The sequence below is a fragment of the Choloepus didactylus genome (genome assembly GCF_015220235.1).
Source record: "Choloepus didactylus isolate mChoDid1 chromosome 26 unlocalized genomic scaffold, mChoDid1.pri SUPER_26_unloc2, whole genome shotgun sequence".
Classification (NCBI taxonomy): domain Eukaryota; kingdom Metazoa; phylum Chordata; class Mammalia; order Pilosa; family Megalonychidae; genus Choloepus; species Choloepus didactylus.
Window position 1 is genome coordinate 1716467 of NW_023637615.1, and position 25132 is coordinate 1741598.

The 25132-nt window shown below is 52.2% G+C and overlaps 2 protein-coding genes across 6 annotated transcripts; both read right to left on the minus strand.

Moving 5' to 3' along the window:
• Positions 1 to 87: 87 nt before the first annotated feature.
• Positions 88 to 6741, minus strand: LOC119525783. Its single transcript, XM_037824564.1, has 2 exons — positions 6700 to 6741; positions 88 to 1433 (listed from the first exon to the last, which is right to left on the minus strand). Exon 2 carries the CDS (start codon positions 1306 to 1308, stop codon positions 136 to 138), a length of 1173 nt encoding a protein of 390 aa, XP_037680492.1. The 5' UTR covers positions 1309 to 1433; positions 6700 to 6741; the 3' UTR covers positions 88 to 135.
• LOC119525784 lies at positions 4215 to 5532 on the minus strand. Of its 5 annotated transcripts, none has more exons than XM_037824567.1 (2): positions 4622 to 5532; positions 4215 to 4481 (listed from the first exon to the last, which is right to left on the minus strand). In XM_037824567.1, exons 1-2 carry the CDS (start codon positions 5237 to 5239, stop codon positions 4230 to 4232), a joined length of 870 nt encoding a protein of 289 aa, XP_037680495.1. In that variant the 5' UTR covers positions 5240 to 5532; the 3' UTR covers positions 4215 to 4229. The 5 variants fall into 5 exon arrangements, with proteins under 5 accessions (XP_037680495.1, XP_037680494.1, XP_037680493.1 ...); XM_037824566.1 differs by having other exon boundaries at positions 4215 to 4514; XM_037824565.1 differs by having other exon boundaries at positions 4215 to 4517.
• Positions 6742 to 25132: the final 18391 nt, after the last annotated feature.

Sequence of the window (25132 nt, forward strand, 5' to 3'; positions counted from 1 at the left end):
CACTAGAGACGGAATAAAAACTGAACTAAGTTTATTTGTTATGTTTTTCATAATCAACATCCATGGGCGGGAGGGGGTGGGTTGGGAATGGGATGTTCGTGGTGGAGGGGAGGGGATGGGGGAAGCTGCTGAGATTCAGTGGTCCATGGGTTCATCCCTGGTGTTCAGTTCTCGGAGGTTAATGTGCATTGGGTAAAATATCATCCCTCCTTCTCCCGTCTCAATGATGGCTGTTTCCCACACCAGTTTCATCAGGTCTAGGTCACAGGACACGAGCCCGTGGGTTGGAGTCTGCTCACTTGGAGTGTCTCTGTCAGTATAATATAGGGGGACTGCGGCGGCTACCGGGGTATCTTTCCTGAGGATGAGTAATTTGGGGCTGTTGTTGGTAACGGTGACATGGAGTCTTATGTTGGGTAGCCAAACGGTGGGCTGCACGATCGTTGTCTGGTTTTGTTCCAAGCCCGCTATGAAGAGAGCAGGGGTTTTCCCAGATTTTCTTTGTCCCAAGTGGAAACAGGCTGTAACTCTGAGGGTGGTCGATTCTCCCGGCTTCACGACCTTTTTCTTCTCCAGAAAAAGGGGAATAAAATGCCCTCCCTGGGATGATGAGGATTGGGGTATGCTGGCTTTATGGAGTATAATCTCTGAGGGGTTTCCGCTGGTGCAGATGTGCAGCTGGACCCACAGGCTGTCTTGCAGCAGCACATTCCCCATGATCTTGATGGTTGCTCGAAACATGTTTGCATCGGGTAGATAGTGTAGGGAGACGCTCTTAGGGGCGATGGTGTTTTTGTTACCTAGGTTAGTAACTCTGGCATCTAAGAGTTGGAAGAAGCGACTGATTCTTGTACTGCGAAAGTGGAGGAAGTAGGTCTGGGGAGCGACTTGGGTGGCCTCGCCACTGAGGACGAGGCTGTTGTTATCCTGGCCCTCTTGTAAGAGGGCGAACTTTGTGTCTGGGACGACGAGGTCCTCATACTTGCGGGCATCTGGGTCCTCCTGTCCCTGGGAGACGTAAGTGCATAGGCTGTTTTGGGGTACTGGGCTGACCCACAGGATGGCCATTTCTATGGTCCGTGGGGGGATCTCTGAGGATGACTCACAGCCCCACACCGAGAAGGTGATGTGTTTGTGGTAGTCAAAGAGGTAACAGGGCACTACTTTCACTGCGAGGGTGTTGCTGGGACAGCCGCCCCTATGAGTTGTTTTCCGCGCGACCGGGAGGAGCACGGCAACGCCGCGGGTGAACGGCTCCAGCTCGAGCAAGGAGGAGAGAAGTCCGAAGGAGGCGTAGTCTCGCACCATCTGCTGGACGGAGAAGGGAAGTGTCACAATCTGGAACGGCAGTGATGTGCTGCCACTCTGCTGCCTGACTGCGGCGTAGTTGGTTAAGTGAAAGATGCCCCCGCATGCAGTGATCTCCCAAGGGCCTACGGGAAAGGTAGCAGAGATGTTCATGGCAGCGGGCAGGTGTGAGGCGAGTGCCAGCTCCTAACTAACGATACCCGATGGGTATCTCGCGCGGGGAACTAGGCTGGCTGTAAACCCGGGCCTGGAACTAGGCTGGCTGTAAAATCCCCTTTCCGTGTGGGGCGCCGCTTGGTTAGGGGTCCATGGTAAGGCACGGCAAGGTTATCTGCTCCTCGGCCCCACAGGGCCCTGGAACTAGGCCGGGTGTAAAATTCCTATTCCCTACCGGGCATTGCCCGGCTAGGGGGTCAGGGCAAGGTGCAGTAGTTATCCGCTTCCCGGCCCCACGGGGCCCTGGAACTACATCCACTGGTGTAAAAAAAACCGTGCAGTAGGTATGTGTAGTAAACTCCAAAAGCAGCCGAAGAGGTAAACCTGGCAGGCAAGAAGGTCTGCGACTGGCCGAACCAGCAACCCGCCTTATATGCTTCCCAAACACTCAAATTCCCCTGACAAACCAAAATGTCAAGAAAATCCAGTGCCTAACATGTCCGTAAAAACGCCGAAGCTTCCCAGGGGTGAGGAGGAGTTTCCCCCAACTCAGTCTGAGAGGCCGGCCCGGGAAGCCACCCTGCAACTGTTACAGGGCTCCTGAGACCCCCGGGAGGGTGGGGACCCGGGGACCCGGGACCCGGGGAGACGGGGTCAGCTCCACCCCAGCTGTCATCTCCGGGAAGCGAGGCGCGCGGAGAGACCCCCACCCCCAAATTAGACCCTAGCCCCCCTCGCGCAGCCCCCTGGGTAATCTGGAGTGAGCGGAGCCTGCCGGGAGCTCCCCCGGCCCCCCTGGGACCCCCTCATCTGGCCCGGGGGGCTGGGGCGGCCCGCTGAGCTCCATGCCGGGCGCGCTGCTCGCCATGCCGGGCCGCCCGCTCTCCCCGCCGCTTGTGGGGCGCCGAGACCCCCGAGGGTCACGGAGGGCGGGAACCTGTCCTGCCTGACTCCCCGGGACCCGGTGACCTCCCCCGGCCCGGCGGAGCCGGGAGGCGGGGCTCGGGGGCCGCGCCAGCCCCCTCCCCAAATGGCAAACTGAAAGTGTCCCGCCCCGGCCCGGGCGGGAGTCGCGGGGCGGCGGTCTGTGGGGGGCCTTGAAGGCCTGGGGGAGGGGACTAGGCTCGCCCTGATCCCGGGCCGCCCCGCCCCTCGGGGGTCCCGGTAGAGACCCTCAAATTTTAACATTCAGAGGCTGCTGGCCCCTCCCCCTTGGGTGGCGGGGCCGGGGTCTGTGGGGGGCCTGGAAGGCCCCGGGGGAGGGGACCCGGCTGGCCTTGGTCCCGGGCCGCCCCGCCACCTCTCGGCCCCGGTAGACGCGCTCAAAGCTTCCCCCTGCTTGTGGGACCCCGAACCCGCCGAGGGTCCGGGGGAGCGGGGACCCGGCCTGCCCGAGTCCCCGGGGCCTGGAGGCCTCCCCGGGCCTGGCGGAGCCCGAGCCGGAGCCCGGGGCTCGGAGGCTCCGGGAGTTGGTGGTTTGACAAGTTGAGGCTGGCAGGGCTAAAGAGGAAGGGCCCGGGGCGGTGACTCACCGCCCACCCGAGAGGCAAAGTCCCGGGCCCGACAGTACTATTTCGGGGTGGTATTAACGCATATTAGAACACTGCACTCTCTAACTCGTTTGGCTACGCGCCATGGCTGGCAACAGACCCCCACACTTAGCCCAGCTATGGGCCCTGGTTTTCCCACTTTACAGACGTAGCCATGCAGAGGCGGGTTTTCCCCAAAGGGCTGCGCGGGATTGACAACTTCCAAAACTCAACGTCCCTTAAGCTCATGCAAACGGTGACCTCCGCCCTGGCTGCCGCCACCGATGACTGGTTCTCTGACGAGAGACACCTCTCTGACACTAACGCCGCCTTGTGTCTCTTGAATGGCTACTATGCCAGCCGAACGGGCACAGAACTACCCGTCACGCACAAGGAGTTGCTGGCTAACCTGGAGGGAAAACTCGAGCTCCTGGTGACCGAGCTCAAACAAAGCGATCACGTGAACCTGGGATTTGACTTCACATACCCCACAAACAGCCAAAGGGCCTCCATGGCGCCCCTGGAGAGGGGGGACACGTACGCGACAGGGTTCTTTGACAAACATAGAATCTATACCACTCTCAAAAAATATAACATGTTTCCCTCCACAAAATCTACCCCGTTCCCCGGCCAGACTCAGCCCCCCCCCCCCCGATGTTGTGTACACAATCACTAACAGTATTTTTGGGCCAGACATTCCCCCGTTCGCGGCCTTTCAGTGGAACCTCAGGGTGGGACTGAAGGCCCTGGAATGCTCAGTGGTGGTTTACCTGCTTCTGGAAACGGCCCAGCTCACTGCTACCTCCTCTAGGCGCCTCAACATGCCATCCCTTCTGGGGAGCCGCTTTCAAAACCCCCAGGGGACCACAGTCCCATCACAGTCCGCTGGCCGTGTTGTCTTTAAAGGGGGGCAACTGACATCATTCCTGTTTAGCAACTATCTCGCCCCCTCCCTCGCCCACAATCCACAGGCCCCCATATCAGCCCTTTTTCCTGGAGTTACCCTCCTGGCCCTGGAGAGCAGGATGGATCTGGAAAGGAGTCCTTCTGCGCCCCAGGTCATTAAACTCAGTGGTGCCAAGTTCAATGAACTCATCGAGATCATTAATCAGACACTCTCATTCAGGGACCCGGCTGCCCTCCTCCAGGCCAGGACGGCGCTGAGGATGTCCATAGAGGCGGGTCTCGCCAACCTCCTAGCCAATCCCTCCCCCACCGCGGCGGCCCAAGCAATCATCAGAGCACAGTTCGCGGGGCATGATGACTATGACAGACTTTATTTTGTTGTTTTGGGCTTTTTGCCAACAACCATGGCTGTGGTTTAGAACAAGTGGCTGTTACTGAAAATAAACAGATAGTGAAGTGTATCCGATTGCGCCTTCTTTTGTTCCTCCGCGCCGCCGCCTTCTTGTGCCGGGATTCCCCGCATGCATCTCCGATCCCCACAGACAACATCCACCGGCCCCAGATACCCAGCGCTCGTCGCCTCTGAGAGAAAAGTTTTATGGAGCCTGAGGTACCCTGCTAACATCAGATAGAGGATGAAAACCTTCCCCGAGAAAACCCTGACCCAGGGTTCTTCCCCGTCCCCCCCCCCCCCCCCCGTGTAACAGGCAGTATCCAATCACCATGAGCAACCTTCCGGGAAGGACACCCCCCAGGGTGTAGAGGTAGTTTCCATCTTTGAGGTTTCTAGGGGCCACCGTCACCGGTACCCTCACCCCGAGCCTGTGCAGGATGTAGCTGGTGAGTCCAGCCAGCAGCTCGGGTTTGGAATTAAGACGGAGCCACAGGGCGGCACTGCTAGCCTGCTCTACCAGCATCTCGTGCGTAATACCCGTTTTTTGCACACACCCATCATAGATAAATTTCCAGACCTCGCGGGGCACCTTCCTGCCTAAGACCACGTCGTCCTGGTTGCCCGCGTTGGCGACGGCTTCCCGAAGTAAGTATACGTTGAGACACAGCCCGTACATCTTACACAGCACCAGGTGCAGGTATCTGAGCTCCTGACTGGTGAGCGTATTTAATCGCTGCCCGTACACAGCCTTCCACATCAGGCTCTCCACCCCCGCGCTCATACGCCTGTCCCGCCATACGTGCGCCCCAAAGACATCCATGCTGGTGGTATACGTGGCTGGCTTTGTAGATGCGGCCTCTTTCCCCAAAGTAGATAGAGTGTTGGTCCTCGACAAGGAACTGCTTTCTAAATACCTCTCCCTACCGCCGCCCATCCCCCTGAACATAGAACACCTCCCTGAGGCGGAGGTGGGCGTCTCCCTGGGCTTGGTCTGGGTGAACCATGGGCTTTATTTCGTGGGGGTCATCACCTCAGAGGACTTCCTGGATTGGGTCACGCGCATATTCCCCAACTCCAGTGTGGCACAGACCCCAAGCGCGCAGTTACCCACCGACCCCATCGTGGAGACGCTCCACGCCTGGCTTCCGGAGCTTTCCCTCTCGTCCGTTCACCCAGACGGCCTAGCAGATGCGATGCAGTCGCCCAAGCCCAAACCCAAGTCCATCAGCAAAATGACGAGGCGGGCCCCCCCCCCGCCCTCCTTCATCGTGTAACCATCTGCGCGCTGGGCAGGCGCCGCGGGGCGGTGGCAGTCTATGGCCGGAACCTCAACTGGGTACTCTCCAAGTTTGAGTCCCTCAATTCCAGTGAGATTAAAAAGGTCACTGAGGCCTGCGAGGCGGTGGACCTCGCCTCAGTGCCCGCGCCGGTCTTCACTGCCTGTCCTGAGGCACTCATGGCCAAAGCTGTAGACGCGGGGTTCATCAGGAACCGACTGGAGCTCCTACAGGCAGACAAAGACGTGGCCGCAATCAAAAAAAAGCTAACATATTTAAAGGCCAGCGAGGAGGGGAAGTCTCTCACGGATCCAACATCTCCCCGTCCCCCAACTCCTGATCTTCATCCTCCCGGAGCGACTACCGCTACTGCCATGAGAGCGGGGGGTAGTGGCAACGCGGGCACCGGGGGCGAGGAGACCATCAGTGTTCCCCGCGCCACCTTCGTGACCATGCTCCAGACCAACCTGGAAAGTCTCCGACAGGGAGGATCTGCCGCGGCGCCTCCTCCCGGCAACAGAGTGCAGTACAGCGGCGGCGACCCCTATGGTCCCTACAGGTTACCCGTACGCCCGGCCCCTTTCTTCCCTTTCCAGCCTCCGCCCCACCAGCAACACTCTGTACACTGCTTCCAGCCGCAACCCCACCTCCCTTACGGTTACTTTCCCCTGTCGCAATCAGACGGAGGACCGCCCTTCTCGTCTCCACCCCGGCTGGCGCCAGAACCGCATAATTTCTTCGGGGCGTCCCCCTTTGTTCTGGCGCACAGCAACCCGGTCCACCCGAACAACTTCCATCCGTGCGGCAACATCTACCCATGCGGCGGCGGGGGCGGGGGCTATAGCGGGTACGGGGGCTACTCTACCCGGCATGGGTCCAATAAGAGGAAAAGAGATGCTGACGGCCCAGATGAGGGAGGAGAAGGTGAAGTAGACGGGGCCATGTTTCCCGGGGAGCAGTCCATTCTGTACAAGAACCTGAGCTCGCTCACCAAAAGCATTTCAAATCTCCAAGCGGAGGTCCAATCCCTGAAGCACCAAGCCGCGGTCGTCGCCCCCCAAACCTCTCCTCATCCCTCCCGTCCTCACCCTCTTCCCCCAAATCCATACTGTCGGAAATAAAGCGGTACCTGTAAGGGAATAAAAGCTCCCTCGGTTTTGGAGGAGAAAAGAATTTATTTGCAATCTTGCAAGATAGGGCGTCCAGCCAAACGTGGCAGGCTGGCGCGCCAGAGGAAGAGAATGGCCATGTTTAAATCTCCTACTCCTAATTCGCAAGTCCCTCCCCTGTTTCCCCATTGACTGGGTACTACAGAGGTTACAGCCTATCCGAGAACACTAACTAATTCATCTTTTGAGATTTTAATTTGTACAGCCTATCCAAGAGAGCCAACTAGCTCATTATTGAGATTTGGAACTGATCAGCCTATCCCAGAGAGTTCATTTAGTTTAAAAAAAGTTTTTCTTTTTTGCTGTGAGTTCCCGCCTCTGATTTTACCTCACATTTCTTTACATTCCAGTAACCATGGTTACTTTTCCATATAAGGGGCTGGCAGATTCTTCTCTTTATCATGGGGCTTGTTTAAACTGGTTTTGCCTCCATTTCCCTTATTCCATGCTGTCTCTATGTGAAAACTTGTTGGGGACGATTAAGGTAGCATGTATAAAATCCACCCTCAGCGATGCCGGAGATATGCAATATGACTGCTAGGGCTGATGCAATAGCGGCTTAAGTTGCCCTCAGCCTTCTACGGAAGTGATAGCCGTTCGCGCCTAAGATTCGCGCCTAGAGTGCTAGCTTTACTACCTGCCTTCTACCCCAGCAACAGTAGCCACCAATCCTGTGCTAGCCTTACATCTGCCATCTGCCCTAGCAACATCAGCAGCCAATCCTAGACCGCCACCCGCCTTTGCAGCCACCAATCCTAGGCCGCCACCAGTTCGTACTAGCCACTCCCTCTAACTTAGAGTATATATACCCTGCCTCTTCAATAAAGTTTTGCAGCTTGATCAGAAACCTGTCTTGCTGTCGTTCTTCATGTCTCTTGTCCCATACCATTCTTCCCTCGCAGGAGTTGGAGCCTCGGTTGATCGTCCCGCGGGCCGGGACAACTGGCGCCCAACGTGGGGCTCGAGCTTTGTGAGGGACAGAACGCCGCACTCAAGGAGAGAGCTCTCACACTCACCGCACCCGGGATCGCCGCGGGGAAGCGCGCTCACGAGACAGATCCGTTCACCAGTCGATCAGTGCCGGCGAAAGGAAAGAAGAAGAAGAAAAGAAAGCAACAAAAGTTAAGCCCCCACCCTCATCATGGGACAAGGAATTTCCCAACACGAATTATATGTTAGTCAAGTTAAGCAATCACTCAAGGCATGAGGAACATGAGTAAAGAAAAAAGATCTCACGCGCTTTTTAAACTTTCTGTTAAAAACCTGCCCTTGGTTCCCTCGAGAAGGTACTATAGACCACCAGTGCTGGCTAAGAGTTGGAGATTGTTTAAAAGATTATTTTCGAACCTTTGGTCCTGAAAAGGTCCCGGTTACTGCCTTTTCTTATTGGAACCTAATTAATGAAATTCTAAAAGTCCAGTCTTCAGCTTCAGACGTTCAAAACCTCTGTAAATTAGGAGAGGAAGCTTTGAAAGAGCACTCTCGCCCTGCTTCAGCGTGCGGCTCAGTAATTATTAACATGCCTGAATATCCCTTAAACGAAAATCCTAACAGGGATAGGCCAAATACCCCAACCAGTCAAGTCAGTTTGTCGCCCGATCAGCAAGAAATCGACCCAAACTCTGACATTTCTCCCTCTTTGGAGGAACCGGAGGTTAAAATTTCTCCCTCTTTAGAAAATAACTCCCTTCCTCCGTTTCGGCCACCCCCTTACGCACCCAATTTTCTCAAACCATATTCTCATTCTTATCCAGTCACGCCCTTATCTCAGTTTCGCGCTTTAGAAGAAGGCACAGAAAATCTCCGGCTACACGCCGATAATTTTAGAGAAACTTTTAAACAGGAGTGGCAGCATGCCGCCAATTTGCTCGCCGACCTCCGGTCGGCAACTCAAAACACTGCAGCCCTTTCGCTTCCAGAAAATGCCCGCTCATCGCGCCTCCATTGTACTCGCCGCGCCTATGCTTTTCCGGTTACGCGTAGTCAGACTCAAGATTCTCAAAATGGCGTCACCGGCTCCCAAAATGGCGCCGCCGGCTCCCAAAATGGTGTCGCTGGCTCCAAAAATGGCGATTCTAGTAGCGATAGCGAGGAGAGTAATAAATCAGATTCCCCCGACTCTAGCGAAGGAGAGCGGGAGGAAGCTAGTTCCACCTCAACAGCTAAATATAAAAAACTTAGTCTAAAATATCTAGAGAAATTAAAAAAGGCAGTGAGTGATTATGGCGCTACCACCTCCTTCACGCTCGCCCTGCTGGAAAGCCTTAGTGAAAAGGAACTTATTCCTAACGATTGCTTCCAGCTAGCCAGAGCTGCCTTGTCTGGCGGTGATTTCCTGTTATGGAAATCTGATTATGAGGAGCATTGTAAAAAATATGCCGCCCGTAATGCCCGTAAGACCACTTCTAAAACTTGGACCTTAAATAAATTTTTAGGTCACAGTCCCTACCATCAAAATGATAAGCAGGCTCAATTCCCCCCAGGTCTCTTAGCGCAAATACAAACAGCTGCACTTAGAGCATGGAAAAAACTTCCGCAAAAGGGCGCCACCACTGCCTCTCTCGCAAATTAAGACAGGGACCTGATGAACCATATACTGATTTCCTTAGCCGCCTGCAAAACATGGCTGAGCGTTTATTTGGGGCTAGCGAAAACGAAAATGATTTTGTTAAACACCTGGCCTACGAAAATGCTAACGCTGCCTGCCAAGCAGCAATCCGCCCCTTTCGTAATACCAATCTTAATAATTACATAAAGCTCTGTTCTGGCATCGGGCCCACTCAAACCCTTGGAATAGCTATTGGTGCCGCTCTTCAAAATTTTGCAGCGCAGCACAAAAATTTTGTGGGACAAGCAAGGCCTCCAACATGCTATAACTGTAAGCAACCTGGCCATTTCTCAAAAAATTGCCCTGTGCCACGGATTAATTCCCCCTTACCCACTATCAACAAACCCCTATTGCCGCCCTCTATTTGTCCCCGCTGTAAAAGAGGGTTTCACTGGGCGTCTGAATGCCATTCTCAGACAGACATAAACGGCCAACCCCTTAAGCCTAAGCCTCAGGGAAACTTCCAATGGGGCCGGCCCCAGGCCCCAACCAGAACGAACCCAGGGGCAGTATGGTTTGTTCAGCCATCCCCAGTCGCAGTACCCGCGCTCCCAATCATAAACCACGCTGCTATATCTCAGACTTATGGAGAGCAACAGCAGGGAGCGCAGAAATGGACCTCTGTACCGCCTCCGAATCAATATTAACCCCAGAAAACAGTCCTCTCCTCATACCAACAGGAGTCTATGGACCTTTACCCCCGAATACCTTTGGTCTTATTCTGGGAAGAGCTAGTGTCACCCTGCGCGGAGTACAAATCATCCCAGGTGTGCTAAATAATGATTTTAGAGGTGAAATACAAATAATCGCAGCCACCTCAAACAATATTATCTCTATTCCTTCTGGCACTCGAATAGCGCAACTTATAATACTCCCCGTTCAGCATGTCAACTCAAACTTCAAAAAACTCCAGCGCCCTACAGAGGCCCCTGGATCCTCCGATATTTTTTGGGCACAGCCAATATCCCATAATTGGCCCATCTTACGATTGAAATTAAATGGTAAATCTTTTGAAGGTATCTTAGACACAGGGGCTGACGCCACAATTATATCTTCAAATCACTGGCCTAAATCCTGGCCTCTCACGGCCGCTGCCACCCACTTACAAGGAATAGGCGAAACCACAAATCCTTTACAGAGTTCACAAACCTTAAAATGGGAGGATGAGGAAGGAAATACTGGTACAGTTATACCATATGTTATCCCCCATCTCCCCGTCAATCTATGGGGCAGAGATATATTAAATCAAATGAAGGTTTTTATGTGCAGCCCTAATGATACAGTCACTGCTCAAATGCTTAAAATGAACTTTCTCCCTGGCAAAGGCCTGGGCAAAACTAATCAAGGGTTGAAACTGCCCATCTCTGTAACACCTAATATAGCTAGAACAGGACTTGGGTTCTCCCAAAATTTATCCTAATGGCCATTGACATCCCTGTACCCCATGCTGAAAAAATTTCCTGGAAATTTACGGAACCAGTGTGGGTTGATCAATGGCCTCTAACTCAGGAAAAGACCCTAGTGGCTATAAAGTTAGTACAGGAACAACTTAATGCCGGACATATTGAACCTACTCAGTCCCCTTGGAACACTCCTATTTTTGTCATAAAAAAGAAATCAGGTAATTGGAGATTGCTGCAAGATTTGCGAGCCGTAAACAAAGCTATGGTACCTATGGGAGCACTGCAACCTGGCCTCCCTTCGCCAGTTGCTATCCCTATTAATTTTTACAAAATAGTTATAGATTTAAAAGATTGTTTTTTCTCCATACCCCTTCACCCGGAAGATAGACAATATTTTGCCTTTAGTGTCCCTCAAATTAATTTTCAAGGCCCTATGCCTCGATTTCAATGGAAGGTTTTACCGCAAGGCATGGCTAATAGTCCAACTTTATGCCAAAAATTTGTTGCTGATGCCGTCAACCCTGTCTGACAACTATGGCCACAAATTTACATTCTCCATTATATGGATGATATTCTATTAGCAGGCCAGGACATATCTAAACTGCATTCTTGCTTTCAGAATCTTCTTAAACATCTAACAGCAAAAGGTCTTCAAATAGCCCCTAATAAGATACAAATTTCAGATCCCTTTTCCTATCTAGGATTCGAACTTTGGCACCAGCAAGTTTTAACACCTCGCATTCAATTGCGAACCTCCCATCTCTTAACGCTAAATGACTTCCAAAAACTTTTAGGGGACATTCAATGGCTTCACCCCTACCTAAAACTGCCCACTGAAACTCTCCTGCCGCTCAATAATATCTTAAAGGGAGATGCAAACCCCTCCTCTCCCAGAAACCTAACTCCAGAAGCAAGGCAGGCGCTCACCATCATCAATCAGGCTATCCAAAATCAAATTTGCTATCAAACCTTTCAGTGCAGTGCCTAGATGTGGATGCTAAGTGCACACTGCAATGGGGAAGGCGGGGACCACTACACCAAGACTCCCTCAGGAGGCAGATCAAGGAAATGTTTATACACACACATGCATGCAAGCATATACATATATACAAATATTCACGTCTACCTTTCCATGCTTAGCTATATTGAAATCCACAAGTTCATACCAATACCTTCAATTCAAACCCAACACCGAGTTCATTCTAGTTTTTTCCCCTTACAATTTGTAACACCCTCTCCAAAAATGAGAAACTTGGCTTCCATTATCCTTAATATTTTTACTTATTTGAAGGCGCCGATTCTAACTAATCTGCAGTTGCCACTGCTGCCCCTACCTTGTATGGATGCCCTCCTCATCCCACGTGGGAGCTGAGTCTGCAGCAGGCCACACTTCCAGGTCTCACACACACCAGGGCATTCATCCCATGTTATACCTCATTTGTTCTGCCCCACCTAATGGCTAAATTGTGGGTAAGGGAAAAGGGAAAAAGGAAAGGGGAAACCTGAGTCTTGTTGACATTTGATATAAACTCCACCTGGTGTTTAGAAGCCATACGTACCCCAGAAAAACATGTTCTTAAATCTAAGCCATTCCTGTAGGTGTGAACCCATTTTAAGTAGGACCTTTTGATGAGGTTACTTCAGTCAGGGTGTGCCCCAGCTCAACCAGGATACATCTTAATCTTTTTACTGAAGTCCTTTATAAGACAATGAAATTCAGAGAGACAAAGCCATGGAAGTAAGAAGCTGACAGCAATGAAACCCAGAAGAGAAGGAAGAGACCAGTAAACACCACCATGTTCCTTGCCATGTGGCAGAGGAGCCAAGGATCGACAGCAGCTGGTCTTCGGGAAGAAAGTATTGCTTTGATTTGGACATTTTTTCAACCTCAAAACTGTAAGCTAATAAATTCCCATTGTTTAAGCCAAAAAAAAAAAAAAATTTGCTATCAAATAAGCTACCACCAGCCTTTAGTCTTTATAGTTCTTGCCACAACCCACACACCTACAGGTGTATCCAATTTAAAATCACCAAACGGGCGAGGTCACCCATTGCTTTGGGTTCACCTCCCTGCTACTCCAACAAAGGTGCTCTCACCGTATATTTCTCTTATAGCTGCCCTCATAACTAAAGGCCGACAAACTAGTCACCAGTTGTTTGGAAAAGACCCTGATTCCCTTATCGTCCCGTACACCCAAGATCAAATCCATTGGCTTTTCCAAACCGACGACGAATGGGCTATCGCATGCTCTTCGTTTCTGGGTGATATTAATAACCATTACCCCAGCGATCCGTTAATCCAATTCACTAAAATCCATCAGTTCACCTTCCCAAAGGTCACCAAAACAAAGCCAATAAACCCTGCTGTTTTGGTCTTTACTGACGGTTCAGCAAATGGGACCGCAGCATATATCATCCAAGGCCAGGCATTTTCCCTGCACTCTCCCTATACCTCCGCTCAACTCGTTGAGCTCTATGCAGTCCTGCAGGTCTTTTCCCATCTCCAAGACCGACCTCTTAATTTGTATACTGACAGCGCGTATATAGCTCAGTCTGTACCGCTATTAGAAACAACTCCATTTATCAAACCATCCACCAATGCAGTTCCCTTATTCTCAAAGTTACAAAAACTAATTCTTAAACGACAGCGTCCCTTTTTTATAGGACACCTCCGTGCCCACCAGCACTTGCCAGGCCCTCTACCGGAAGGCAATGCAATGGCAGATGCTGCCACCCAATTAATATGTCCTAATTTTTCTAACTCTCTAACCTTAGCTTCTCAAGCCCATGCTCAACACCACCTAAATGCAAATACCCTTCGCTAAAAATTCAATATTACAAGGGAACAAGCAAGGGAAGTTGTTAAAGCCTGCAAAAACTGTGTGACCCAACTACCAGTCCCTCATTTAGGAGTCAATCCAAAAGGACTCATCCCAAATGAAATCTGGGAAATGGATGTCACCCACTTTGCCGGTTTTGGGCAACTTAAATATATCCATGTTTGTGTTGACACATATAGTGGATTTATTCAAGCTAGCTTGCAAACAGGAGAAGCTTCGAAGCATGTTATTTCTCATTTACTACACTGATTCGCTACTTTAGGCCAACCTAAAATCATTAAAACAGACAATGGGCCTGGATATACTGGAAAAAATTTTCAAACCTTCTGTCAACAATTACAAATTAAGCATACTATGGGAATACCATATAACCCCCAGGGGCAAGGAATAGTAGAACGAGCACATCGCACCTTAAAAAATGCCCTGTGCCGCCTAGCCAAACGCACTCTCAATCTCACAAAACAACGACCTCAAGACCTTTTACATCATGCTCTTATTGTTCTTAACTTCCTAACTCTGGATGATGAAGGACAATCTGCAGCTGACAGATATTGGCATCCCAAAACACAAACGCAACAAGCCACTGTTATGTGGCGTGACCCCTTAACGTCAGAATGGAATGGGCCTGACCCCGTGATTATTTGGGGACGAGGCTCTGCTTGCATATATGATCAAAAAAGAGAAGGTCCTCGTTGGCTTCCAGAACGGCTGATAAAACATATTAATTCCTCATTGCCGAAACAAACCCCTGAGACACTTCCCTCCCCTCCTCTTAATGATAACCTTTCCAGGGTAGAAGCCTCTCCCTGAGAAAAATATCTTTCTTTTCTCTTCCAGCGCATCAATAACTCCTGCTATAACCCATCCGGAGACAACCAGCCCGCACACAACCGGAAGTGGAAAGAAGTCCTGCTTACAGGTTTATTCCATCACTAATCACATGAATTACCACTTGAATTACTATTGGCTTTTACTCATTGGTCTTTTGGCCTTGCTGTTTGCAGCCGGATTAGCAACCGTTGCCCCAAAAGATTGGAATCTGTTAGAAAGATTCCTGCTTGCTATAGCATATTTGTGTGTCGTAGGGTGTATTACTTTGCTAGCTTGTCTCCCTTAACAGAAAGGACCAATAGCCTCTATTAGTATGGCGTTGTTACGCCTACTGCCATTTAAAGTTGCCACCTTATATTTTTTCCTGCAAAGTGTGCGTGCCACCTTCGGCAATTCCAACCCCCATCAGCCTTGGAAATGGACCTTGGCACGATGGGAAGATTCCACGGTTGTGCAAACCCAAATTACAGCAGGACGCCCCTCCTTCCTTGTTTATGCCAGTGATCTAATTAAATGTTCAGACGGCGCACCATGCCTTAACAAAGCCCAATATTACATGTGCCCGGCCTCCAACCCCAGAAAACAATATTGCAATACTCCCAACCAGTACTATTGTACATACTGGGGGTGTGAAACATTAGCTACCAATTGGAAACCTTCCGCCCCTGATCACTACCTAACTTTAAAATGGTCCCCCCTTGGCTGCACACTCGGTAAACACACCACCTTATCTACATTTGGTGAGTCAAACTGTGAAAAACTAAATCTCACCGTACAACTCCCCACTGATAACTCTTGGTTAAACGGTCGGACATGGGGCTTTAGAATCTACTTATTTTCATCAACCGACCCAGGAACTCTTATTGTAATAAAAAAGGAAGCAGTACAGCAAAAGCCTTCTGCCATTGGACCAAATATAGTGCTCGCGCCTCCAGCTACCCCTCCTGTCCCGAGCACGCCCAGTACAAATCTTTCCAAAATTCACCCCACTACCCCCCCTTTCACTAACATTCCAATATTGTCGTCCTCAAGCCCGTTCATATCATTTGATAGCCCGCTTTGGCCACTACTCCAAGCCACCTTTCTCTCTCTAAACTCCTCCCAGCCTAATTTTACTCGTAGTTGTTGGCTGTGTTTCTCTGCCAAGCCTCCTTATTATGATGCTATAGCTTTTAATGTTACATTTAATACTTCTAATGAAGACAATCCTTCCCAATGCCCTTGGAATGCAAGAAAAATCGGTCTCACTATGCAATCCGTTCTTCACTCTGGGCATTGTATTGGTAACATTTCCGCCTCCTTAAAAACAGTCCGTGCACAGTCGTCCTCTCCATCGCCTGGTAAATTCTATATCCCCCCAACAGGGGCAAAATGGTTGTGCTCTTCTACGGGGCTTACTCCTTGCTTATCAGCAAAAGCCCTAACTGAAACAGGGGAAATGTGCCTCTTAGTGGCTGTGTTACCCCATGTCCTCTTCCATACAGAGGAAGACCTTTATCACCACTTGGTCGCGCAATCTCCAGCCACGCTGAGAAAGAAAAGAGAACTCGTTACGGTTGTTACTATTGCTTCTCTTTTAGGTATTACTGGCCTAGGCACCGGAATCGCCTCTATCGTTCTCCAAAACCAAGGCTTCTCCCACCTAAGAGCTGCTATAGACGAAGATTTAGCCCGCATTGAAACCTCCATTACCCATCTTGAAAAATCCCTTACATCCCTATCGGAGGTTGTTCTCCAAAACAGGAGAGGCTTAGATCTGCTTTTCCTTAAGCAAGGAGGGCTTTGTGCTGCGCTAGGTGAGGAATGTTGCTTTTACGCTGACCATTCTGGCATAGTTAAGGATTCCATGACCAAACTTAGGGAAGGAATTGAAAATCGCAAACGCGAGCGAGAAACCCAAGGGGGTATCTCCTGGGGGCTTAATGGAATCCTCCCCCACCTCCTCCCTATACTAGGCCCCTTAGTAACCACACTCCTTATAATATCCTTTGCACCTTGGGCCATAAAAAGAATAGTACAGCTAGTTAAGGACCAAATTGATTCTGCCCTAAGCAAGCCTATTCAAGTGCATTATCACAGATCATCTGACTGCTACCCATCCTTACGGGTAAGAAACCCCCTCCTACGGGAGCAGCATATAACTCCAAAGTATGCTTCTAGCGTATGCTATGATTGGTACCGCTGGGTGCGAGGCAAAGCACTGCAAAGGAGGGCCAAAGCAACTAAAGGCCATTTTTGAGCTCCTTGAGAAATATGCCTCATTTGCATAGGGGTTCGCTCTGCAAAAACTCCCCTCCCCAGAAAAACAGAGCCACAAACAACTTGGGGAATGAGGCCTCTATTTCCCCCAGCAGGTTAATGCCAAAAGAGTGCTCGATCAGCATTCTTCCTCCATCCTTTTGAAAAACAAAGGGAGGAGATGTTGGGGACGATTAAGGTAGCATGTATAAAATCCACCCTCAGCGATGCCGGAGATATGCAATATGACTGCTAGGGCTGATGCAATAGCGGCTTAAGTTGCCCTCAGCCTTCTATGGAAGTGATAGCCGTTCGCGCCTAAGATTCGCGCCTAGAGTGCTAGCTTTACTACCTGCCTTCTACCCCAGCAACAGTAGCCACCAATCCTGTGCTAGCCTTACATCTGCCATCCGCCCTAGCAACATCAGCAGCCAATCCTAGACCGCCACCCGCCTTTGCAGCCACCAATCCTAGGCCGCCACCCGTTCGTACTAGCCACTCCCTCTACCTTAGAGTATATATACCCTGCCTCTTCAATAAAGTTTTGCAGCTTGATCAGAAACCTGTCTTGCTGTCGTTCTTCGTGTCTCTTGTCCCATACCATTCTTCCCTCGCAGGAGTTGGAGCCTCGGTTGATCGTCCCGCGGGCCGGGACAAAAACTAAACTTATCCCTTTCTTACACATACCCCCAATAGTACCACCTCCACCAGGGTCCTTACCCTACCCCGTTTATCTGGAGGGAGGGCCCGCCGGGAGGCCACCCGTCCCTGCCAGTAGTCCAAGAGCATCAGCAACAATCACCGCACCAGCCGGCGCCGCCGCCCGCACCCGCTCCGGCGCCAGGGATCGCACCCGCCGCGCCTCACCCCCAGTCCTCATCCCAGCTGCCCCCCCAACAGAGCCAACACCCGCATCAAATGCCACCACCCGCAGCGGTCGCCCAGCAGGTGATCTCGCCGGAACCGCCCGCTGTCAATGATGGCCAACAACAGCAACCGCCCCCGCCGCCCAAGGGCGCCAAGGAAACCGCTCCCGCGGAGCCCCAGAGGAAAAAGGCGCCGGGACTCACCAACGTGGAGGCCAGCTTCAAACCAGACATTGGCCACAACAAACTCCAGAAGCTCTTCTGCGAACAACTTTTAAACAGATAAACAATTAACATATCACCCCAACAACCTCTTCCATCATCTGCCCACATTTAAAAACCGTGTAAGAAAAAAATAAAACCGTTCAAAGCACGAATTTCCAACTAAAAACTTGTCTCTTTTTTTTTTTATTTGGATGAACAGAGAGGGGGGTGGAAGGGAGGGAGACGGTGGTTCTCTGTCTGCAGCGCTAAACCAGTTTTTTAAAGAGGAGATATCCAGCCATTGCAGCTACTCCGGCGGCCACAACCAGGCGACCCAGCTTCTTCGCTTTGGTGGGGGTTGGGGTGGGAGTAGTAGTATTTCTTTCGGGAGCCTTGGGGTCGCGACTACTGTAACCTTCTCCCCGTAAGATCAGCACGCAGTCCTCTTCGAACTGCCGGCAGCGGGCCGGTTTCGCAACATATAGGTAAAAGACGGTCTGTGAGACAATGGCGGTTCCGGCGAGATCACCTGCTGGGCGACCGCTGCGGGTGGTGTGTCAAATGTCACAAATACACCATATAAACATAAGCCAATCCAAAAATGAAACCGTCTACGATCCTAAAGCGGCCCTCCTCATCTATGCCCGGACAGGTGTCCAGGCTCTCGTGGAAGTACACAGCAAAGGCCACGACCACAAAGACCCGCCCCCGGTTTGCTGACTCCACATCCCTACTCAGTGTCACCAGGGATTGTGTGAGTACCGCCAGGGGGTGCGCGCCTTTTCTCAGCGCTCGCTTCAGGTCTGCGAACGTGAGATCCTACTCCGCGATGATCTCGCGCAGCGCGGCACAGGTGGTCTCTAGGGCCCTGCCGTTCACCTCCCTCTGTTCCAAACATCCCCCCAGTATTTTCTCCACACAAAAGTTAACCTCAGGCCTAGTAAGTTTAATAAAATTGGGCGCCATATTTGTTTGATGGCTGTAAGTAGTGGTTTAAAAGCCACCCAGGGGCTGAAGGTAGCTTAGAGCCCGTCAGGCTACAGTTGCTCACTGCGTGTGGTGGACATGTCCCACTCCGCACTCATTATGTACCAAGTAGTGATCTCGAAAGTCCCAGGGTTTTCGCAAATATCCCATGTTATGCCATGGCATAGTGGTATGTTATTTTCTTCCTGCCCTGCACCCTCCAGTTCCCCCAATTCCCCCGTATCCTCCAATTCCCCAGGTTCCCCCAATGCCCCCAGTTCCCCCCGCACCCTCCAATTCCCCCTTTTTCCCGGTAAATATCACAGAAAAGATAACAAGTTTAACCTTTTATTTCAGAGCAACTTTTTTCCCAGTGTCAAATGTCACAAATACACCATATAAACATAAGCCAATCCAAAAATAAAGCCATCTACGATCCAATTAAAACATGTAAACAACTTAAAAATTCACTTTACATAAAATTGTTCAAATAAAACCATTCTGAGGTCCGAGTAACACTTTCCCAGCGTTAAATGTTACAAAATCAAACAAACATAAGCCACTCAGAGGTTCCTCGGAGTTCCAGTAAAAAATCTACAAATTCATCATATAAACATAAACCAGCCAATTCAAAAATAAAAACATCTATGAGCCAATTAAAAACACACGACCGCCTTAAAAATTCACGTCACATAAAAACTGTTAAAATAAAGCCGCTCTGAGATCCTTCACAGCCCAAGTGAAAAATCTGTAAAAAAAAAAAACAAAAGATAAAGTTAGTCAAGTTTCCAGTGCTATTATCAAATGCCGATTACAACTGGAAGAGATACATACATTTACCTGAAACCAATTTAAGGTGTAAAATAGGGGACTCTTAAAATGGGAGGCAGGGATGTAGTGCTTGTGTAACATAAGATGTTGAATTATGTTATGCTTGTGCAACATGGAAAACATATAGAATATAGAATTATGGATTGCTTGTGTAGCAGCAAAGCCATTAGAGGGGTTAACTAAAACCTACGTAAGAGGGCTGGCTGATCTACACGAGGTGGCTGACTGAGGAGATGATAAAAAGTTTAGTGGATGGTATAAATTTCTAGGAGAAGCTAAATGAAGAGAGAAATAGAGGGGTACGAAAAGGTTGAGGTTTTTCTAGGTGTCGGAAATAAAACGGTACCTGTAAGGGAATAAACGCTCACTGGGTTCTGGAGGAGAAAATAATTTATTTACGATCTTGCAAGATAGGGCGTCCAGCCAAACACGTGGTTGGCTGGCACACCAGAGGAAGAGAATGGCGATCTTCAAATCGGAATCTGTAACAAAGGAATAACTTTAGCTTTCACATAGAGACAGCATGGAATAAGGGAAATGGAGGCAAAACCAGTTTAAACAAGCCCCAGATAAAGAGAAGAAAGAGAGAATCTGCCTGCTCCTTATATGGAAAAGTAACCATGGTTACTGAAATGTAAAGAGATATGAGGTAATATCAGAGGCAAGAACTCACAGCAAAAAAAAAAAAAAAAAAAAAAAAAATGTTTTTTAACTAAATGAACTCTCTGGGATAGGCTGATCAGTTCAAAATCTCAATAATGAGCTAGTTGGCTCTCTTGGATAGGCTGTACAAATTAAAATCTCAAAAGATGAATTAGTTAGTGTTCTCGGATAGGCTGTAACCTCTGTAGTACCCAGTCAATGGGGAAACAGGGGAGGGACTTGCGAATTAGGAGTAGGAGATTTAAACACGGCCATTCTCTTCCTCTGGCGCGCCAGCCTGCCACGTTTGGCTGGACGCCCTATCTTGCAAGATTGCAAATAAATTCTTTTCTCCTCCAAAACCGAGGGAGCTTTTATTCCCTTACAGGTACCGCTTTATTTCCGACAGTATGGATTTGGGGGAAGAGGGTGAGGACGGGTAGGGATGAGGAGAGGTTTGGGGGGGCGACGACCGCGGCTTGGTGCTTCAGGGATTGGACCTCCGCTTGGAGATTTGAAATGTTTTTGGTGAGCGAGCTCAGGTTCTTGTACAGAATGGACTGCTCCCCGGGAAACATGGCCCCGTCTACTTCACCTTCTCCTCCCTCATCTGGGCCGTCAGCATCTCTTTTCCTCTTATTGGACCCATGCCGGGTAGAGTAGCCCCCGTACCCGCTATAGCCCCCGCCCCCGCCGCCGCATGGGTAGATGTTGCCGCACGGATGGAAGTTGTTCGGGTGGACCGGGTTGCTGTGCGCCAGAACAAAGGGGGACGGGCCCCGAAGAAATTATGCGGTTCTGGCGCCAGCCGGGGTGGAGACGAGAAGGGGCGGTCCTCCGTCTGATTGCGACAGGGGAAAGTAACCGTAAGGGAGGTGGGGTTGCGGCTGGAAGCAGTGTACAGAGTGTTGCTGGTGGGGGCGGAGGCTGGAAAGGGAAGAAAGGGGCCGGGCGGTACGGGTAACCTGTAGGGACCATAGGGGTCGCCGCCGCTGTACTGCACTCTGTTGCCGGGAGGAGGCGCCGCGGCAGATCCTCCCTGTCGGAGACTTTCCAGGTTGGTCTGGAGCATGGTCACGAAGGTGGCGCGGGGAACACTGATGGTCTCCTCGCCCCCGGTGCCCGCGTTGCCACTACCACCCCCGCTCTCATGGCAGTAGCGGTAGTCGCTCCGGGAGTGATGAAGATCAGGAGTTGGGGGACGGGGAGATGTTGGATCCGTGAGAGACTTCCCCTCCTCGCTGGCCTTTAAATATGTTAGCTTTTTTTTGATTGCGGCCACGTCTTTGTCTGCCCTGTAGGAAGCTCCAGTCGGTTCCTGATGAACCCCGGCGTCTACAGCTTTGGCCATGAGTGCCTCAGGACAGGCAGTGAAGACCGGCGCGGGCACTGAGGCGAGGTCCACCGCCTCGCAGGCCTCAGTGACCTTTTTAATCTCACTGGAATTGAGGGACTCAAACTTGGAGAGTACCCAGTTGAGGTTCCGGCCATAGACTGCCACCGCCCCGCGGCGCCTGCCCAGCGCGCAGATGGTTACACGATGAAGGAGGGCCGGGGGGGGGGGAGGGGGCCCCCGCCTCCTCATTTTGCTGATGGACTTGGGTTTGGGCTTGGGCGACTGCATCGCATCTGCTAGGCCGTCTGGGTGAACGGACGAGAGGGAAAGCTCCGGAAGCCAGGCGTGGAGCGTCTCCACGATGGGGTCGGTGGGTAACTGCGCGCTTGGGGTCTGTGCCACACTGGAGTTGGGGAATATGCGCGTGACCCAATCCAGGAAGTCCTCTGAGGTGATAACCCCCACGAAAAAAAGCCCATGGTTCACCCAGACCAAGCCCAGGGAGACGCCCACCTCCGCCTCAGGGAGGTGTTCTATGTTCAGGGGGATGGGCGGCGGTAGGGAGAGGTATTTAGAAAGCAGTTCCTTGTCGAGGACCAACACTCTATCTACTTTGGGGAAAGAGGCCGCATCTACAAAGCCAGCCACGTATACCACCAGCATGGATGTCTTTGGGGCGCACGTATGGCGGGACAGGCGTATGAGCGCGGGGGTGGAGAGCCTGATGTGGAAGGCTGTGTACGGGCAGCGATTAAATACGCTCACCAGTCAGGAGCTCAGATACCTGCACCTGGGTGCTGTGGAAGATGTACGGGCTGTGTCCTCAACGTATACTTACTTCGGGAAGCCGTCGCCAACGCGGGCAACCAGGACGACGTGGTCTTAGGCAGGAAGGTGCCCCGCGAGGGTCTGGAAATTTTATCTATGATGGGTGTGTGCAAAAAAACGGGTATTACGCACGAGATGCTGGTAGAGCAGGCTAGCAGTGCCGCCCTGTGGCTCCGTCTTAATTCCAAACCCGAGCTGCTGGCTGGACTCACCAGCTACATCCTGCACAGGCTCGGGGTGAGGGTACCGGTGACGGTGGCCCCTAGAAACCTCAAAGATGGAAACTACCTCTACACCCTGGGGGGTGTCCTTCCCGGAAGGTTGCTCATGGTGATTGGATACTGCCTGTTACACGGGGGGGGGGGGAGGGACGGGGAAGAACCCTGGGTCAGGGTTTTCTCGGGGAAGGTTTTCATCCTCTATCTGATGTTAGCAGGGTACCTCAGGCTCCATAAAACTTTTCTCTCAGAGGCGACGAGCGCTGGGTATCTGGGGCCGGTGGATGTTGTCTGTGGGGATCGGAGATGCATGCGGGGAATCCCGGCACAAGAAGGCGGCGGCGCGGAGGAACAAAAGAAGGCGCAATCGGATACACTTCACTATCTGTTTATTTTCAGTAACAGCCACTTGTTCTAAACCACAGCCATGGTTGTTGGCAAAAAGCCCAAAACAACAAAATAAAGTCTGTCATAGTCATCATGCCCCGCGAACTGTGCTCTGATGATTGCTTGGGCCGCCGCGGTGGGGGAGGGATTGGCTAGGAGGTTGGCGAGACCCGCCTCTATGGACATCCTCAGCGCCGTCCTGGCCTGGAGGAGGGCAGCCGGGTCCCTGAATGAGAGTGTCTGATTAATGATCTCGATGAGTTCATTGAACTTGGCACCACTGAGTTTAATGACCTGGGGCGCAGAAGGACTCCTTTCCAGATCCATCCTGCTCTCCAGGGCCAGGAGGGTAACTCCAGGAAAAAAGGGCTGATATGGGGGCCTGTGGATTGTGGGCGAGGGAGGGGGCGAGATAGTTGCTAAACAGGAATGATGTCAGTTGCCCCCCTTTAAAGACAACACGGCCAGCGGACTGTGATGGGACTGTGGTCCCCTGGGGGTTTTGAAAGCGGCTCCCCAGAAGGGATGGCATGTTGAGGCGCCTAGAGGAGGTAGCAGTGAGCTGGGCCGTTTCCAGAAGCAGGTAAACCACCACTAAGCATTCCAGGGCCTTCAGTCCCACCCTGAGGTTCCACTGAAAGGCCGCGAACGGGGGAATGTCTGGCCCAAAAATACTGTTAGTGATTGTGTACACAACATCGGGGGGGGGGGGCTGAGTCTGGCCGGGGAACGGGGTAGATTTTGTGGAGGGAAACATGTTATACTTTTTGAGAGTGGTATAGATTCTATGTTTGTCAAAGAACCCTGTCGCGTACGTGTCCCCCCTCTCCAGGGGCGCCATGGAGGCCCTTTGGCTGTTTGTGGGGTATGTGAAGTCAAATCCCAGGTTCACGTGATCGCTTTGTTTGAGCTCGGTCACCAGGAGCTCGAGTTTTCCCTCCAGGTTAGCCAGCAACTCCTTGTGCGTGACGGGTAGTTCTGTGCCCGTTCGGCTGGCATAGTAGCCATTCAAGAGACACAAGGCGGCGTTAGTGTCAGAGAGGTGTCTCTCGTCAGAGAACCAGTCATCGGTGGCGGCAGCCAGGGCGGAGGTCACCGTTTGCATGAGCTTAAGGGACGTTGAGTTTTGGAAGTTGTCAATCCCGCGCAGCCCTTTGGGGAAAACCCGCCTCTGCATGGCTACGTCTGTAAAGTGGGAAAACCAGGGCCCATAGCTGGGCTAAGTGTGGGGGTCTGTTGCCAGCCATGGCGCGTAGCCAAACGAGTTAGAGAGTGCAGTGTTCTAATATGCGTTAATACCACCCCGAAATAGTACTGTCGGGCCCGGGACTTTGCCTCTCGGGTGGGCGGTGAGTCACCGCCCCGGGCCCTTCCTCTTTAGCCCTGCCAGCCTCAACTTGTCAAACCACCAACTCCCGGAGCCTCCGAGCCCCGGGCTCCGGCTCGGGCTCCGCCAGGCCCGGGGAGGCCTCCAGGCCCCGGGGACTCGGGCAGGCCGGGTCCCCGCTCCCCCGGACCCTCGGGGGGTTCGGGGTCCCACAAGCAGGGGGAAGCTTTGAGCGCGTCTACCGGGGCCGAGAGGTGGCGGGGCGGCCCGGGACCAAGGCCAGCCGGGTCCCCTCCCCCGGGGCCTTCCAGGCCCCCCACAGACCCCGGCCCCGCCACCCAAGGGGGAGGGGCCAGCAGCCTCTGAATGTTAAAACTTTGAGGGTCTCTACCGGGACCCCCGAGGGGCGGGGCGGCCCGGGATCAGGGCGAGCCTAGTCCCCTCCCCCAGGCCTTCAAGGCCCCCCACAGACCGCCGCCCCGCGACTCCCGCCCGGGCCGGGGCGGGACACTTTCAGTTTGCCATTTGGGGAGGGGGCTGGCGCGGCCCCCGAGCCCCGCCTCCCGGCTCCGCCGGGCCGGGGGAGGTCACCGGGTCCCGGGGAGTCAGGCAGGACAGGTTCCCGCCCTCCGTGACCCTCGGGGGTCTCGGCGCCCCACAAGCGGCGGGGAGAGCGGGCGGCCCGGCATGGCGAGCAGCGCGCCCGGCATGGAGCTCAGCGGGCCGCCCCAGCCCCCCGGGCCAGATGAGGGGGTCCCAGGGGGGCCGGGGGAGCTCCCGGCAGGCTCCGCTCACTCCAGATTACCCAGGGGGCTGCGCGAGGGGGGGCTAGGGTCTAATTTGGGGGTGGGGGTCTCTCCGCGCGCCT